A 14958-nucleotide genomic window follows, 5' to 3' on the forward strand; every position below is an offset into this window, starting at 1 on the left:
AATCTGGATTTAAATTGTTGTTCAACTTAACTTTGTTAAGGGTGAAAAGTCTGTAACATTCAATGCCAAGGTCCAGCGTGTGGAGAAATAATAAAGTTTTTGTAGGTAGAATGGATATAAATACACTGTAGACTCTCAGCTAGTTTTAACTTTACTTGGGTAGTCCAAATAAAAATCTGTAGATTGGTTATGCATGTGAGAATCAACTTCATGTTTGCAAATATATGGCTGAAATTCTGGAATAAAAGCTAAGGTGTTGAATGCACTACATAGACAAGGCAATAGTCCATTTGTGATTTGTAAATGATATTGAGTTAAAAGCAATAAAGGGTTTGACTGAAGTCAATATTAGTTGTATATTAGTACATACATTTTTGAACATTTGTTAGATTAACTTGTTACTCCACTGTTATACTTTGTGAGACTCTTTAACGACATTCATATGAAAGGACGAAAACGTTTAGCCTACTCAACCAGTGTAGGAACATGTAAGTGAAATCTTACAAATGTTCAACATTGATAAAAGAAATAATGTAACAATTTGTTGAACATTTGTCTTTGTATTGTTGAACATTAGTTGAGCATTAGAATGTTCATCAAAAATTAATAAAATGGTTTACGAATTGTTTGTTGAATATTTGTGTATACACTGTTGAACATTAGTTGAGCATTAGAATGTTCAAAGTGTTACGATTTGCTAAAAGACTGGACTCAAACGCTGGACTCAGACAAGGGATATGAAGGTTAAAAGGTTTATTAATAAATAAGGAAATTATGGGGGATGAAAGCCGGGATTTGGAATCCAGAGAAGAAGTAGAGGTAATGGTGGTGAAGGTGGCGTGAAAGAGGGAAGTGTGGCTGACAGGCAGGCAGAAGCAAACGGGTCGCAGGCAGGCAAACAGTGAGCCTAAAGAAAAAAATACTGCAGGCTGGCAGGAAGGAATGCTCACAGCGTTGGACCTGTGATGACAGTGAGAAACAGGGCAATTATTGTGAGAATGAAAAGCTTATTGTAAAAGGTGTGAAACGTGGGATGATTAGGTAATTTAGTAGCCACAGGGTAGAACAATAGATAAGAATAATAGGGAGATGGCAAGAACACAAGTTTCAGCTATTGGTTAAATGACACTGGGCTGGTCGTCAGGCTGATGTCAGCCTCACTCCCCAAGCCAATTACCTCTGGTCCAGTTCATTTTAACTTTGCCTGTGTCCCGCCCCTTTCCCATCTCTGTTAAGTGACATTACATTGATAAATAGTGGAGTGCAGAAAGATGGACAAATAAAAAGAGAAAAAATGTAAAGGTTGTGCTGAAAAGCTGAGAGAGAAGAGGTTGAAGTGCTTTTGATACAGCCAAATGTTTAGATAGTTTTCTACTGAATATAGCAGGGTATACTATTTATTGACAAAATAGAAATTCAAATGGAGTAGCAATTTATGTTCAGTATTCCAATCGGTCTGCAGTTCAAAGGGAGGAAGATCCTGATCTGGCGTTAAAGGCCTTTAATGTAAAGTTTTAAAGTTATTGATACCAGATATTGATAAACATGCCCCTATAAGAGAGAAAACAGTGAGAGATCTGGCTATATCAAGAATTAAAGACTACATGGCACAAAGAAACCAAGCTAAGGCCGAAGCAATCAAATCGAGTCAGAATCTATTGCAAAATAATGTAACAAAGTTGAATAAAAAGAAAAAAGATGTACTATCAAAATACAATTAACAATGCTTATTTTGACAGTAAGAAAATATGTAATAGACTCAATGAATTACTGAGTATGAAAGCGAACACAACACCATTCTTCTTGGATGCTGAAATTTCTCACTAGATAAACAGAAATTGCTATTTTATCTGAAATAAAATTTAGAATTTCCTCAATGTATGGATCCCAGACAGGCCTTTCTACCACGTTGATAAGGGCCAAAATAGTGAAAAATAAGTAAAATAATATAAGTAAAAATAATTTTTTTGGGGCAAATTTTGCTTTTATTTGACAATCCAGTAGAGAAAGACAGAGGTCTACGACATGCAACAACGGCCGGGATTTGAATCGTGGACGTTATAAATAGCCACCCAATATGTTCAATACCTATTTTGCTGTGCATCAGCACAAAGAGGGGCCAAAAAACGTCAAAATAATAATAATCATAATAATGATAATATTAATAATAATAATAAAAAATATAATACTAAACAGCAAAGTTGAAGAAAAGTGTGATTGCTGGTAAAAATTATTAAGAGCGAAGATAACAAAAGTGTGACAGCTTCCAGCTCTCACTCTAATAAATATTTGAATAAGTCAGCATTCCTACTAACTAGAAAAATTGCATTTCATTCAGAAAATGCGTGGAAGTGCTGAAAACTGAAATGTTTTTGCAAAACACTGCTGAAAGGAAGTTAAAAATGAAATGCCTGAAAAAGCTCAAATGCACTGCATTGCATTGCTTATTAACCTGGAAGCTCAACTGTCTTAACTAAAGAGAGTTGAAATACGCTGCTAAAGAAACTGGAAGCTAAATTATTATACTGTCAACACTGGAAGTTGAAATGAGTTACCTGAAAAGGCTGAAAGTGTAAATGCATTACACTGAAATGTAAAACTGGAAGAGTTAGAAGCTGACCTAGATTTTCAAATAATGCTTAAAGCTGAACTACATTGCTAAAGCTGGAAACTTAGTTGTGATACTGTCAAAGCTTCATTCACTTCTATTGTAATAAGTTCTTGAAAAAAGCTTAACATTTTTAAAAAAACAGAAAATGTAGAAAAAGGTGGAATAGAAGCATTAATGTCATAAAGAGCTGAACATTTTGACATTTGAATGGCTTCTGTAGCTGAAAGTATGCATAAGTAGTAGTCCACCGATAAGTGTACAGAAGAAGACATGCAGAAATCTGAAATTATCTTGAAGCTCAAATGCATTGTACTGCAATGCTGAACAACCTGGAGGCTGAACTGCATTAGCTAAAGAATGTAAGAGCTGAAATACATTGCTAAAAAAAGCTGGAAGCTAAACAGTAATACTGTCAAAGCAGGACGACGAACTCGGAAATTCTGCATCCAAGTCACTATCTTTTCGAAGAGTGGATGGCCATAGAATTTGTTAAATGCCCAGCCCCAGATCAGAGGTATCATTCCATGGTCAGATCAGGTCAGAGAGGCCGAAAGAGAGACAGGGAGAGAGAGAGAGATACAGAGATTTGTAGGAAAAGGTTCCTGCCAGTAAAGAACAGCAGTACAAATTGTAGTAATTGTAGTAGAAGTAGTAAAGACTGTAGTAGTAATGGTAAAGACTGTAGTAGTAGTAGTAGTAGGAAAGATTGTAGTAGTAAGGACTGTAGTAGTAATAGTATTAAAGACTGTAGTAGTAATAGTATTAAAGACTGTACCAGTAATAGTAGTAGTAAACACTGTTTCCGACTAAGTAAACACAGTAGTAATAAAGATTGTAGTAGTACACTGCAAAAACTCAAAATCTTGCCAAGTATATTTTTCTAATTTCTAGTCAAAATATCTCATCACACTTAATATAAGACAAAATCACCTAAAGAGCAAGATTTAAGTGAGATAAAGGAGCTTGTTTTTAGACAGTGCATCTTGAATATCTTGTTAAGTGAAACTGCCTTGAAAACATCTTGTTTTGAGTCATATCTCAGATGAAATAAGCTTTTTTGACATGTCATAAGGTTTTTAAGCTGGTTTTTATTTGTAAAAGATGCATCATTTCGTTTCAAGAAATAGATTTAACTTGAATTAAGACAACAAATCTGCTTCATTGAAAACAACATGCTCAACTCACAATGCACAGTATGGCTATTTTTTTTACATTTCCATAAAAAAAAGACAGGCAAAAGCTGTAATTATGTTTCCTTCTAATAAGTAAAAAGAGTAATAAGTAAAACAAAATGCTGTCATGAATTACAGTGTCTGTCAGTACTTAAAAAAAAATTAATTGCGCACAAATACACTCAATACAAACTCAAGAGTGATGATGTTTGATGATGTCTGTGAGATCATACTTCACTGGAATGTACTTGGTATTATTGAAATTAATACTGTAGTATGGTGTATAATCAACAAGCTTTTCAGCATCGATGAAAACATTGGCTTGAGCTAGGTCAGGAACTTCTACCTCATAAGCTAAATAATGATCATTCCACCCAACTGTAGAGAGAGGTTGGCATTCAAAACAATACACTGAAGCATTTAAAATATAAATGTTTTTCACAAGTGCAAACTCTGGAGTATCATTAATGACATTAGAAATAACCAAAGATTTTCCACATGTATGCTTATTTCCATGTTCCATAATCCACTGTACCGAAACTATATGTTCTACGTGCTCTATTCCTAAGAAGTCCTTAATCTTTCCTTCTACGTAGTGAACATTTTTCACCTCAGAGGCTGGGCCCATGTCAACTTCACTTGAACAAATTGGATGTTTCTCATGCACATTCTGACTACATTCATAAAGTTGGTTGTGCTTCACAAGAGACTTACATATATTTTTAAAACTACTTTTCAAAGCCCACTGCTTAAAAAAAGCAATGCTTTGACTCAAAGCGCATACACATATGCCTCACTGTAGGACCAAGTGCCTTAATCTGAGAAGGAAGATGCAGCAAGTAATGCTGTTTAGGTATAATATTTGCATCTGGAAACAGTTCTTTGAAATGTTGTAAATGTTGCTCTATTAAAAGCTTCAGCTTTGAAAGAGTTGAGAGAGCAATAATAGGTGAAAACAGAATTTTGACTATCTCTAACAACTTAAGTAGTATTTGTGTGTAATCGTTTTCTCCAATTTTGTCTATGAGAAATGGCAGGATCTTTAACAAAACCAGCATCTGCCCAGCTGACTGTTTCAATTTATTGTCATTTGATGACAGTGTATTGACAGATATGGGGCAAGGCTTATCCCTTGCATCCACAGGAGAATAAGGGAAACAAATAATTGCACTGTTGAATGTGTCTAAGTCCATATGCCCTGAAAGCACAAGATGCTTTAAAACACATTTGATTTCATATGGGGCAACACCTTCAAGAATGACATGCATGATGTCTTGTGGGGTTTGATTGATTATATCAAAGTGAGGAAATTCTGATAATTTGCTTCTCCTGTTTATGCCATATGTCATTTTTAGATTGTCTTTCAGAAAGTCAGTATTTGCCTTTTCAATGTCATTGCATTGCTTGTTATGACTTGCCATTGTCCTTTTAACAAACATATCTTCCTTAAATTGCTCCTGCATGTCTTCAAAGTTGCACTCGCAGTGCCTGCACTTACTGTAGGCAAATCCCACTCCTATCTTAAATCCAGCCACTTCATGCTGAGCAAGAGTGTCTCCGCACACAGACATAAGTGCCCCATAAACTGTCCTCTCACCATTTGCAGTGACAACCTGGACACCATCATACAGCTCAGTTAAGTCACGGTTAATCCTCTCAAATATCTCATCAATACCACAATGGGAAAGATCTTTTGATTTTACCATGGCAAGCAGACGAATGGCAGCAAGTCTCGATCGGTTTTTGGGGTTGATGTTACCTAAGGTGTAATAAATCAATAACAATTTGTTTTTGTTTGCCCGAGATCCAAGAGGATTGCATAGCTCAATTTCATCTGTATATAAAATTAACTGCAGTGCTGTGGGAAATTTCAAAAACAGTGGGTGCAACTTAAAAATGTCTCCATCAATGAAATCATGAAAAAATCCATCCTTGCATGCCTGTGGCCTCTTATCAATCATTGCAATTATTCTTGGATGTGACAGCAGCTGCTCCAAACTTTTCACCAACGGTATATAATGAAAAAATGGTCCTTAATGGTAAGAACTCGGGTCTCCATTTTTCACATAACATACTGTTTGTTTTGCGACAAGAATCTCTGGTTCAACTGGTTTTAACAGTTCTTTGATGGTCTTATCCTGCAACTGGGTGGAAGTAATTTGACAGAAAGGGTCAACAAACTGGTCAAATATCCCCATTGCATCACTCTTTAGTAGATCCAGGTCCCCAGAATGTCTCTCGATCATGTCGCTCATTTGCTGTTTTAGGTGCTCCAATAATGCGGCCTGATATTGCTGGACTCCACTCACCATTTGGTTAACAGCTCTCTGGGGAGTAGAAAACAAACAAACAAAATTTATATATTATAAAATTCATATAAAATTTTTATAATATATGTAAACTCACAGACACTTTTTTTAAAGTAGCCCTTCAATTACATATTGTTAGTGACATGCAATGATAAAAATAGGCTATTTCCAGCAAAACTATCATTAAATAATATTGCCTTCTGCAGCTTTAAGACCTTGTTTACACTTGGTCTTAAAATACGAAGTGAGATCTGATCACAAGTGGTCACTGAAGAAGCATGTGGAGACACATTCTAATGTCAGGTGTTTCTCTGACACACCTTTAGCTGTCCACCTGTGATCGGATCAACCAAGATGCCAGGTCTGAACAGTGGCTAAATCATTCTACAGATTAAGCTTATTGCTTTTAAGCTTGCTACTAAAAATTTAATATAATTAATTGGAAAATCAATGGCATAAATTACCTGTGTCAGTCGATGGGTTTCTCTGGCTTGAAGAAGAAAAGCAGTTGCATGTTTAGAAAGGTCAACATTCATGCGACCATCTTCTTGAAATCCACTCTGAAAGAGATTAACAACAAACGTATCTATTAAAACAGGGAAAATATTGGCATTTGTAGACCTACCAGACAATCTGACAACTACCTGGGTAAGCTAGCTCGCTAGATTTTTGTTTCTTTCTGTTTGTACTGATTGGTGTCCATTTTGAGTATGTAAAATACATACAAAAACAACAACTAATAAAAACAAAACAGTACTACAAAAAAACAATAACTTTGACAGCATCATAAAAATCTGTACTTCATGAGTAAGATTGACACACATACTAAATTGTATTCATTCACTTGCTCTCTTGCCAATAAATTAACATTACTAAAGGCCTTGGAACTGAACTTATATTCCAATAAGCTATACGGAGACAACTTCCTGTCACACACTGTCATGAAGACATGTCTCACCAGCCAGTTACAGCTTTGTAAATGATAAGCTAATAATACACATAATACATCCTCTATGCTTGATTCAAACTGTTGAAAGATAACCTGTAATTTTTAATTTGTTGTTTACATGACTAACATTAACCTTACTGATTTTTTTCAATGAAGTCTAGTAACTGAATTACATAAATAATTAAACTAAACAAATTAAACTAATAATTAAATAAACTAATTAATTTCCCATTGGACATTAGATCACAAGTGGACAATCTGTGGGGCGGTAGGCTGCGTTTGACAACATAAGTGTATAACATAACTACTTATATAGTGATGGGCGATTTCAAAACACTGCTTCAGGAAGCTTCGGAGCGTTATGAATCTTTTGTGTCGAATCATGATTCGGATCACGTGTCAAAACGTCAAACTGCTGAAATCACGTGACTTTAGCGATCTGAATCATGAATCGATACACTGATTCATAACGCTCGAATCTTCCTGAGGCAGTGCTTTGAAATCGGCCATCTCTGTATAAGTCGTTATTTTGTTTTGTTTTTGCACACAAAAACTATTCTCGTCACTTTATAATATTAATATTAAACCACTGTAGTGAGATGGACTTTGTAACGACGTCTTTAGTATCTTTTATGGGTCTTGAGAGAGGAAATGACATTGGTGTCAGTGGAGGCCTTTGTGAGCCATCGGATTTCAACAGAAATATCTTAATTTGTGTTCTGAAGATGAACAAAGGTCTTACAAGTGTGGAACGACATGAGGGTAATTAATTAATGACAAAATTTTAATTTTTGGGTGAACTAACCCTTTAAGATAACGAGCCGATTTAAATCTCAGTAGGTTAACGTAGTTGTATTTGCTTTACTGGTTCATTACTCGTTACTGACAAAAATAGTGGAATTACAGTAATGCATTACTTTCATGCTATTACTTTATCTTAAAATTACAACCTGAGCCTGTCATTGGCAAAAACAAACATGTTTAGTGAACAGTTGACCTAAATAAATGTAAAATTGTAGCTTGAGTAACGACTTACCGCTGGAATGACGATGCTTGAGCTCTCTGCTTCAGCCACAGGGCTTGCATTACTTTGGTTGTTCGCGGCTGCCCGTGCTCCAGGTAAACCGTGGCCCTCCTCCGCCGCTTCAACTTGGAGAAGATGATGCGCGTGTGTCCGCTTCACGTGATAATAGAAGGAGTTATACACCCTGTACTCCTTTGGACAGCCATCAATCCCGCACACGACGCGAAAGTCAGGGCTGCGACTGTGCATGATGTTAATGTGACTTAAAAGTTGTTTCAGAGTCAATGCCACAAATATGTAGCATATGAAGCAACGCCAAATCATGTTGGAAGCAAAGATGTCACAGGCAAGAGGACGGTAAACTGTGGTCACAGGTCGGTAGAGGAAGACTGCCGTAAAAAATCGTTACTATGGTTACACCCGCCAGCTAGCTGCTGCAAATGAGAATGTGGGCGTAAACTAACGGTTTTTGAGACCAACTTGGATTTGAACTAGGAGGACATCGTTTGTCGTTGCAGCCAGCAGAGACAGCAAGGCGAAGCTAACAGCATGGAAGAATTGGATGATGTCGCAGTGTCGATTTTAAGGGGTATGTATGAAAATATTTTTTTTTTATCACGAATGCAGAGGCCTAATTGAAGCTAAAGAAAAAAGCTAATTGCTTCCTGGCGCTGCTCCACTGTGGGCCTCAAATTTTTTCCCATTTGTCATATCACGCTTCTTATTCTTTCACCTGTTGTGTGAAGTGTTATGTGTGGTCGGTGAACTGTAGGAACTGAATTACGCTTTGGGAACAATATTGTGTATATTATGTTGTGTTCAGACCAAAACCAGAATTTTCGCCTCCCGTTAATCGCGCCATTTTGTTCCCGCTAAATTCATAAACTGTGAAGACTAGTCAACTAATGGCGACAAATAACAATTGTTGGTCACTAGAAAAAATCTATTTATTTAATCAAGCTCTAAATACGGCTCTTTATGGATCCGATTTGCGTTAAAGGGCTGTTAATCTTCGTGGATGACCGTGAAAGAAAGAAATAATCTTCGTGACGCACCCACCATTAGCCTAGCTTAGCACAAAGACTGAAAGTAAATGGTTCCAGCTAGCATACTGCTCCCAATAAGTGACAAAATAACGGCAACATTTTCCTATTTACATGTTGTGATTTGTATAGTCACAGCCTGTACAAGATTTAATGCATCTTTTCTGTATAATAATAATAATAAATGTATTTTTATAGCGCTTTTCTAGACACTCAAAGACGCTTTACAATTTTTATTTTCATATTTAATATAATTAGCCAAGCTCAGTCTGTTGTTAATGAATGCTCTATTGCCACTAATGATCGGATTTAGGCCTAATGGGTGTGATTGATCTTTATGAGCTTGTTTGGAGCATGTTTTACATGACAGATGACGTTGTCAATGAACGAGTACTTTGCCTGAGTATTGATTGAAACTGTTGGCCGTGTTGTTGATCTGTATTGTTGAAAACTTTAAACATTACAATTAAACAGAACTGTGATGTATTCGGGATCATGTTATACGAGCAGGACTAAATTATGTTTTAGGGAAATTTTAGATTCCTGACCACTTTTACAGTCTATAGGCCGAACCAAGGAGAGTGATCGTGGATAGGTCCGTACTACGCACTGAAACTTTTAACAATGCAACAAAATATTTAAAGAGCATCAAGGTATTCAAATCTCTATTTTGTAAGCACAGATAATATAACATTTTATTAGTCAGTAATTTTTACTAGGTTAAACAGTGATTTGATAACGTTTTTAATTTAAGGCCCACCCACAATTACTCTGGCCCATCTAAAACTGGAATCCTGGTGCCCTGTCTGGTTAGCACTAGCTACCTAATTTGAATTAAGTGTCAACTTCTAATAGTCTCGTGCAGTTTCATTTCTAGGGCACTCATCTTGCTATGTTTGTCTTCCAATGTTTTCATAGCTGCAAACATCACAAAGACAATGATGAGCACCCTGTCTCGTGAAGACTTGCGGGATCTTTTCCCAGGCCCAGAGAACTTTATACGGAGAAAAGCGGTCTGGCGTGCCTGTCATGATGTGTCGGAGGTGGTCAGTTTCTCACTTAAGTGGCCTAAATTGACCACATATTTAAAGGAACACACCAACTTTTTGGGACTTTAGCTTATTCACTGTATCCCCCAGAGTTAGATAAGTCCATACCCTTTTTTATCTCTGCGTGCCATAACTCTGTCTGCAAACCCACCGTTAGCCTAGCTTAGCACAAAGACTGAAAGTAAATGGTTCCAGCTAGCATACTGCTCCCAATAAGTGACAAAATAACGGCAACATTTTCCTATTTACATGTTGTGATTTGTATAGTCACAGCGTGTACAAATAACAAGGTCACATGAGACACAGCCATCTTCTAACCGCAGCACATTGAGCTGACAGCAAAGTGTTTTTGGAACAGGCATGGTAGTCTACATGTGTGTTCAATTCGGTTTAGATGAATTAATAGGTGTTCAGTTAGTTGATCTAAGCGATTTCACCCCTAATATGGAACATTGCTTATTTATACGTGTGCAGAGATGTCAATGCTACATTGCATTTTGTGTTGTCACCAAAAAACAAAAATGTTGCTTTTTGCAGGAGTCTGGCCAAGAACACTCAAAATTATCGGGCAGTTCCTCCTTCAATGCATCACCCATGCGACAGACATCCACTCCTGTGAACGCAAGTCCTCCAAAGTGCACAACCCCTGAAAAGGTTGTGAAGTTATCCTTTCCAGAATATGTTTTGCACACCGACACAGAACTTGAGCAAGTCCGACAACAGTACTTTGAGTTGGCGAAGACAGGCAAACAGCGCAACTGCCAGATGTCAAAGGAGCTCAGATGCCGGCTCATTCGAAACACCATGACCAGTATGATTGCAATCCTGAGGGCAAAGGGGGATCGAGATTCACACAGATACCCATCAAAGCCAGAAATTACTGCAATGGCAAAGAGAATAGTACTGTACTACCCCATGCTGCAGGACCAAGGCCACCATACATGGGTAAGTGAAATGCACCCAGTTGATGACTGTTTCATTTTGGACATTTTTAGTAGCGGTTTGAAAAATGTATTAAATGTCTTGTGCAGGTCACTGTGTACTCACAGCTATACAAAAGATTGCAAAATGTGAGATCCCCCCAAAAAAGAACTCCAGATGGGAGACATTCAAAGAGGTGAGCTGTAACTGATTATTTTCAAAGATTCATCTGTTAATCGTTTTCAAGATTAATTTATCAGTTGTCAAGGCAATGTCCTCAAAAGTCTTGTTTGGTCCACAACCTAAAGATGTTAATTTCACTGTCACAGAGGACTAAAGAAGCTAGAAAATATTCACATTTGAGAAGCTTAAATCATATTTGGACATTCCAAAAAAAAAAAAAAAAAAAAAAACTCAAATGATTAATCATGTCAGTCAATGTCCTGGGTGATCTGTCTCCCTCACTTCCCCTTTTAATGAATGCTCTTATTTTAGTGTTTGACTGCAAAATAATTGCTTTGGATGTGTGTGGGGGATATTGCTATTTATTACTAAGCACTTTGTGTTACATTTTGTTTGTATGTGCTATGCAAATAAAGTCAGATGGATTGATTTAGCAGTTGACAACTAATTGATTAACTGATTAATCTTTGCAGCTCTACAAAGAGGCGCTGTCTTGAGCAGCCAACAGACATAGATGAAATGGATTCAAGTGACTCAACAATCATTCTAGATGGGTCCACAGAAGGAAGTGGCAGCCCAGGCTCAGACCCTAAAGAAAGTGATTTAGAAGGTAAGTTTCAACTTTGCATAAACTAATAAACCCATTTTATTGGTCAAGATGACAGTGCTGACATGACTGAAGTAAAAGGCTTTAAAATGGACATCAGAGGATAGGTGTTTACACTACACTTGTTCTGTTTTATTACCAATTTATTAACATTATTGTAGAAATTGAGTTAACCAAAATTTGGTATTAATAAAAGCTGGTATTGTATCAGGAACAGCTGGGTACAGCAGTACCTTTAAGTATCAGTCAACTGTGCAACATTACTTTATATAACCTCTCCAACATATCAAATAATGTTTATGTTTAATGTTAATATTTAAAATCCTTGTGTCTCATTAGTGGCATTTTTGCTCTTTTTAATTGAATGTAATTTTTAGTACCAAAAGACCGAAATGATCCTTACAGTACATTATCCTATCAGAAATATGTCTGTGTTATGTGTTGAAGGAAAAAGAAAATCCCAAAGCCTACCTGAATATCCACCCTCTGCCCTGTCCAGTCCTGATGGTGAGTTTGTCCAACTGCCTTATGTGTGTAGTGGGGGTGTTTTGTAGGGTTGTACATGTGTGCCTACATGCAATTGTATGTGATTGCATGACCATATGAGTTTCAAGCAAATAGTTCTCATGTATTTATTATACAAAAAATTATTACATTTTTTACAATGGCATTTAAATGGTTAAAATTCCAAAAATAAATGGGTATTTGGTAGTTATGATCAGGGCTTATATTTTTTAAAAGATTTAATTCCATGAAAGTTTAATCTAATATTAATTTATGATTTTTATGGCAGTTTTTGACATATTTTTGTCATGCAACAACATGAGTTGAGCTTTTCTTTAAACTGAAGCATTTTAATTATGTATTTTTGTGTCTTACAGCTAACAAGTCTGCAGATGGTGACAGTCCAGACACCAGTCCAGCAACCTTGGCCAAGCACTACAAGGCCCTACAAACTTTGTATAAAAGAAAAAATCCAAACCACCAGGATGTTTCTCATGTCTTGGATTTGGAATTTGTAGCTAGAAGAGCATTCATTGACTCAAATACCATTCATGAGGAGGACAGACATGTGAAGATTCTCAAGCATATCCTTGTTTCAAGGTCGTTGTACATGTAAGTCATTTATTGACTGTGCATGATTAAAACCATGGTATCACACACAATGTTTAAAATACCAATTTCCTGTTAAATGATATTCAAATGTCTGTATTGGTATATTTGATATATCATAGGTGATGGAGGAGCTTCAACGCATTTTGGATAAAGATAACAACAACTTCATTGATGAACTGAGGGAAAGATGGCATGACTTCTGCCAGAAGGTGCAGTTTTTGGGGTGTGGAAAAAAGGTGCTGAAACCCCAATGGGAATGGACAAAGGTAGGGAATGCTGTTTTGGTGTTATTAGTGAATAGGGTTTAGGGTGGACCTTCAGGCATGTTAAATGTCAAGTAGAGCTAGTTTGTCGTCCTTCTTTTTATCTATGATGGCTATCCCATTATTTGCTGGATTTTTTTATTTTTATAAAGCATTGTGTCTGTTGTATACCTTTTGATCAGATTTGACCTTGTGCACTTTGTCCAAGTGTTTATGTAATGAATCTTTTCCTGTACAGCTGAACAGGCTCTTGAGATTCTACGTGTGCTGCCATCACTGTTCCCCTCCACATCTGCTCCTCCAAAGAGGGTTCAAGATGCGAGTGAGGCTCTGGTGCATGTCCTCGAGGTGAGCCGTGTAAAATGTTGCAGGATCGTTTTGTCTGCAGTATCGGAAAAAATTATAATTGAAGGTGCTGCCCCTGATGAGTCCCAATGTATTTCCTATTCACATACTGTATGTTCTAAGCCTTCAAAGACACCTAAAACATTTGTTTTTAGAAAGAGGATTTTCACTGTGTAGATGTCTTGGCTGCGTCACAGTATTTTAGCAGATTTTATCACCCTAATGATAACCAAGCAAGACTAGCCTAGTCTTGGTTTTTACTTCTTTTTGAAGGCTAGACATGTGTAAGCAGTAAATGCATTGGGGATAGTTTAAAAAAAGCACTTTCAGATGAAGATTTCTCAGTACTGTACTTTTGTCAGAATTTTGCTTTGTAAAGTTATGTGTTTGTAAACAACCCTCTACCCTAGGTACCAAAATGCATTATACTGACAGAAGGATGTATGTGTTATGTGTTACAGGAAACAGAAGACCCCAATTCCTACTTAAAGAAACGCCCTCTTTCCTGCCCAGTCCTGATTGTCGGTCCGTCCAACTGCCTCCTAGCGGTAGGAGATGTGGCAATAACCACCTTTCCAAAAGACAAGCTTACTGAGAGTGCTTTATACCTTATGGCCTACTATTACACCCTACACCTGACTTATCCAAAGTGTGTAGCCACTCTGCTTTCAGTCATACAGACGGAGGTCCTCTTAGACAAAATCCATGAGAGAGATCTCACATCGTCTTACAAGAAGAGCATGGCTGAGTGGAAAGCTTTTATTGGCCAATAAAAGCAGTGGTCATGTAGGATAGCACTTCCTCCAAGGGTACTAGTGTTCATTTCTTGGTCAGAATTTGGCTAAGTTAGCCCAGTGTTCATTTGGGGTGCACGACAATATTAGCCAACATGCTGATACATGATATCCTATGATGTTATGTTATATTTTGTGTTGTTTGCACAATTCAGTGCTGATTCTGCTTGGTTTTAAGTTAATTTTAACTTTTCAGTTAATATTGAGTTTAATAAACTAATTGTTTGTTCAGCAGATGCAGTCACTAATTTAGGCGCATCTACTGTGAAAGAGTATTGACTAAGCAGTTAAGTTGAGATAAAAGTGAAAATAGTGATATTGGTTATTGTCCTGTTGAGTTGTATGGTGCATCCTTAAGGGTGATGTTACTAGGGCTGGGCGATATATCGCATGCGATTGTCATGTGCATTTCGTCAGTAAAGCCGGTTCCCTGATTACCGCTAAATCGCCATCACCTGCTTTCAAATGGAGCGCCTTTTAATAGACAGAGCCGTAGTTCACTGACAAGCTACACAAAATCGGGTTCATTATCGAAGTCGATTCATCTTTGATAATGAACGCGATATTGCGTG

At 37.0% G+C, this 14958-nt stretch overlaps 3 protein-coding genes across 5 annotated transcripts in view; 1 reads left to right on the forward strand and 2 right to left on the reverse strand.

Moving 5' to 3' along the window:
- LOC122865149 (glutamic acid-rich protein-like) overlaps window positions 1-14958 on the reverse strand; it is an 86499-nt gene that overhangs the window by 37249 nt on the left and 34292 nt on the right. The gene's annotated exons all lie outside the window — the stretch shown is intronic.
- Window positions 4528-8389, reverse strand: LOC122865151. Its single transcript, XM_044173190.1, has 3 exons — window positions 8078-8389; window positions 6557-6652; window positions 4528-6110 (listed from the first exon to the last, which is right to left on the reverse strand). Exons 1-3 carry the CDS (start codon window positions 8387-8389, stop codon window positions 5817-5819), a joined length of 702 nt encoding a protein of 233 aa, XP_044029125.1. The 3' UTR covers window positions 4528-5816.
- Window positions 8543-12988, forward strand: LOC122866018. The gene is made up of 6 exons (XM_044175115.1): window positions 8543-8654; window positions 10695-11102; window positions 11189-11274; window positions 11735-11871; window positions 12316-12375; window positions 12750-12988. The coding sequence occupies exons 2-6, from the start codon at window positions 10752-10754 to the stop codon at window positions 12986-12988; spliced, it is 873 nt and encodes a 290-aa protein (XP_044031050.1). The 5' UTR covers window positions 8543-8654; window positions 10695-10751.

This window comes from Siniperca chuatsi, linkage group LG18, assembly GCF_020085105.1.
Source record: "Siniperca chuatsi isolate FFG_IHB_CAS linkage group LG18, ASM2008510v1, whole genome shotgun sequence".
NCBI classification, from domain to species: domain Eukaryota; kingdom Metazoa; phylum Chordata; class Actinopteri; order Centrarchiformes; family Sinipercidae; genus Siniperca; species Siniperca chuatsi.

What these genes read in the sequence shown, in the direction of transcription:
- LOC122866018 (XM_044175115.1), top strand. Translation starts at nt 10,752, where the DNA reads ATGCGACAGACATCCACTCCTGTGAACGCAAGTCCTCCAAAGTGCACA. An exon ending in ACCAAGGCCACCATACATGG is followed by an intron (nt 11,103 to 11,188) that starts GTAAGTGAAATG and finishes TGTCTTGTGCAG; the next exon opens with GTCACTGTGTACTCACAGCT. An exon ending in GATGGGAGACATTCAAAGAG is followed by an intron (nt 11,275 to 11,734) that starts GTGAGCTGTAAC and finishes TAATCTTTGCAG; the next exon opens with CTCTACAAAGAGGCGCTGTC.
- LOC122865151 (XM_044173190.1), bottom strand. Translation starts at nt 8,389, where the DNA reads ATGATTTGGCGTTGCTTCATATGCTACATATTTGTGGCATTGACTCTG. An exon ending in CAAGCATCGTCATTCCAGCG is followed by an intron (nt 6,653 to 8,077) that starts GTAAGTCGTTAC and finishes AATCTCTTTCAG; the next exon opens with AGTGGATTTCAAGAAGATGG. An exon ending in AAACCCATCGACTGACACAG is followed by an intron (nt 6,111 to 6,556) that starts GTAATTTATGCC and finishes TCTACTCCCCAG; the next exon opens with AGAGCTGTTAACCAAATGGT.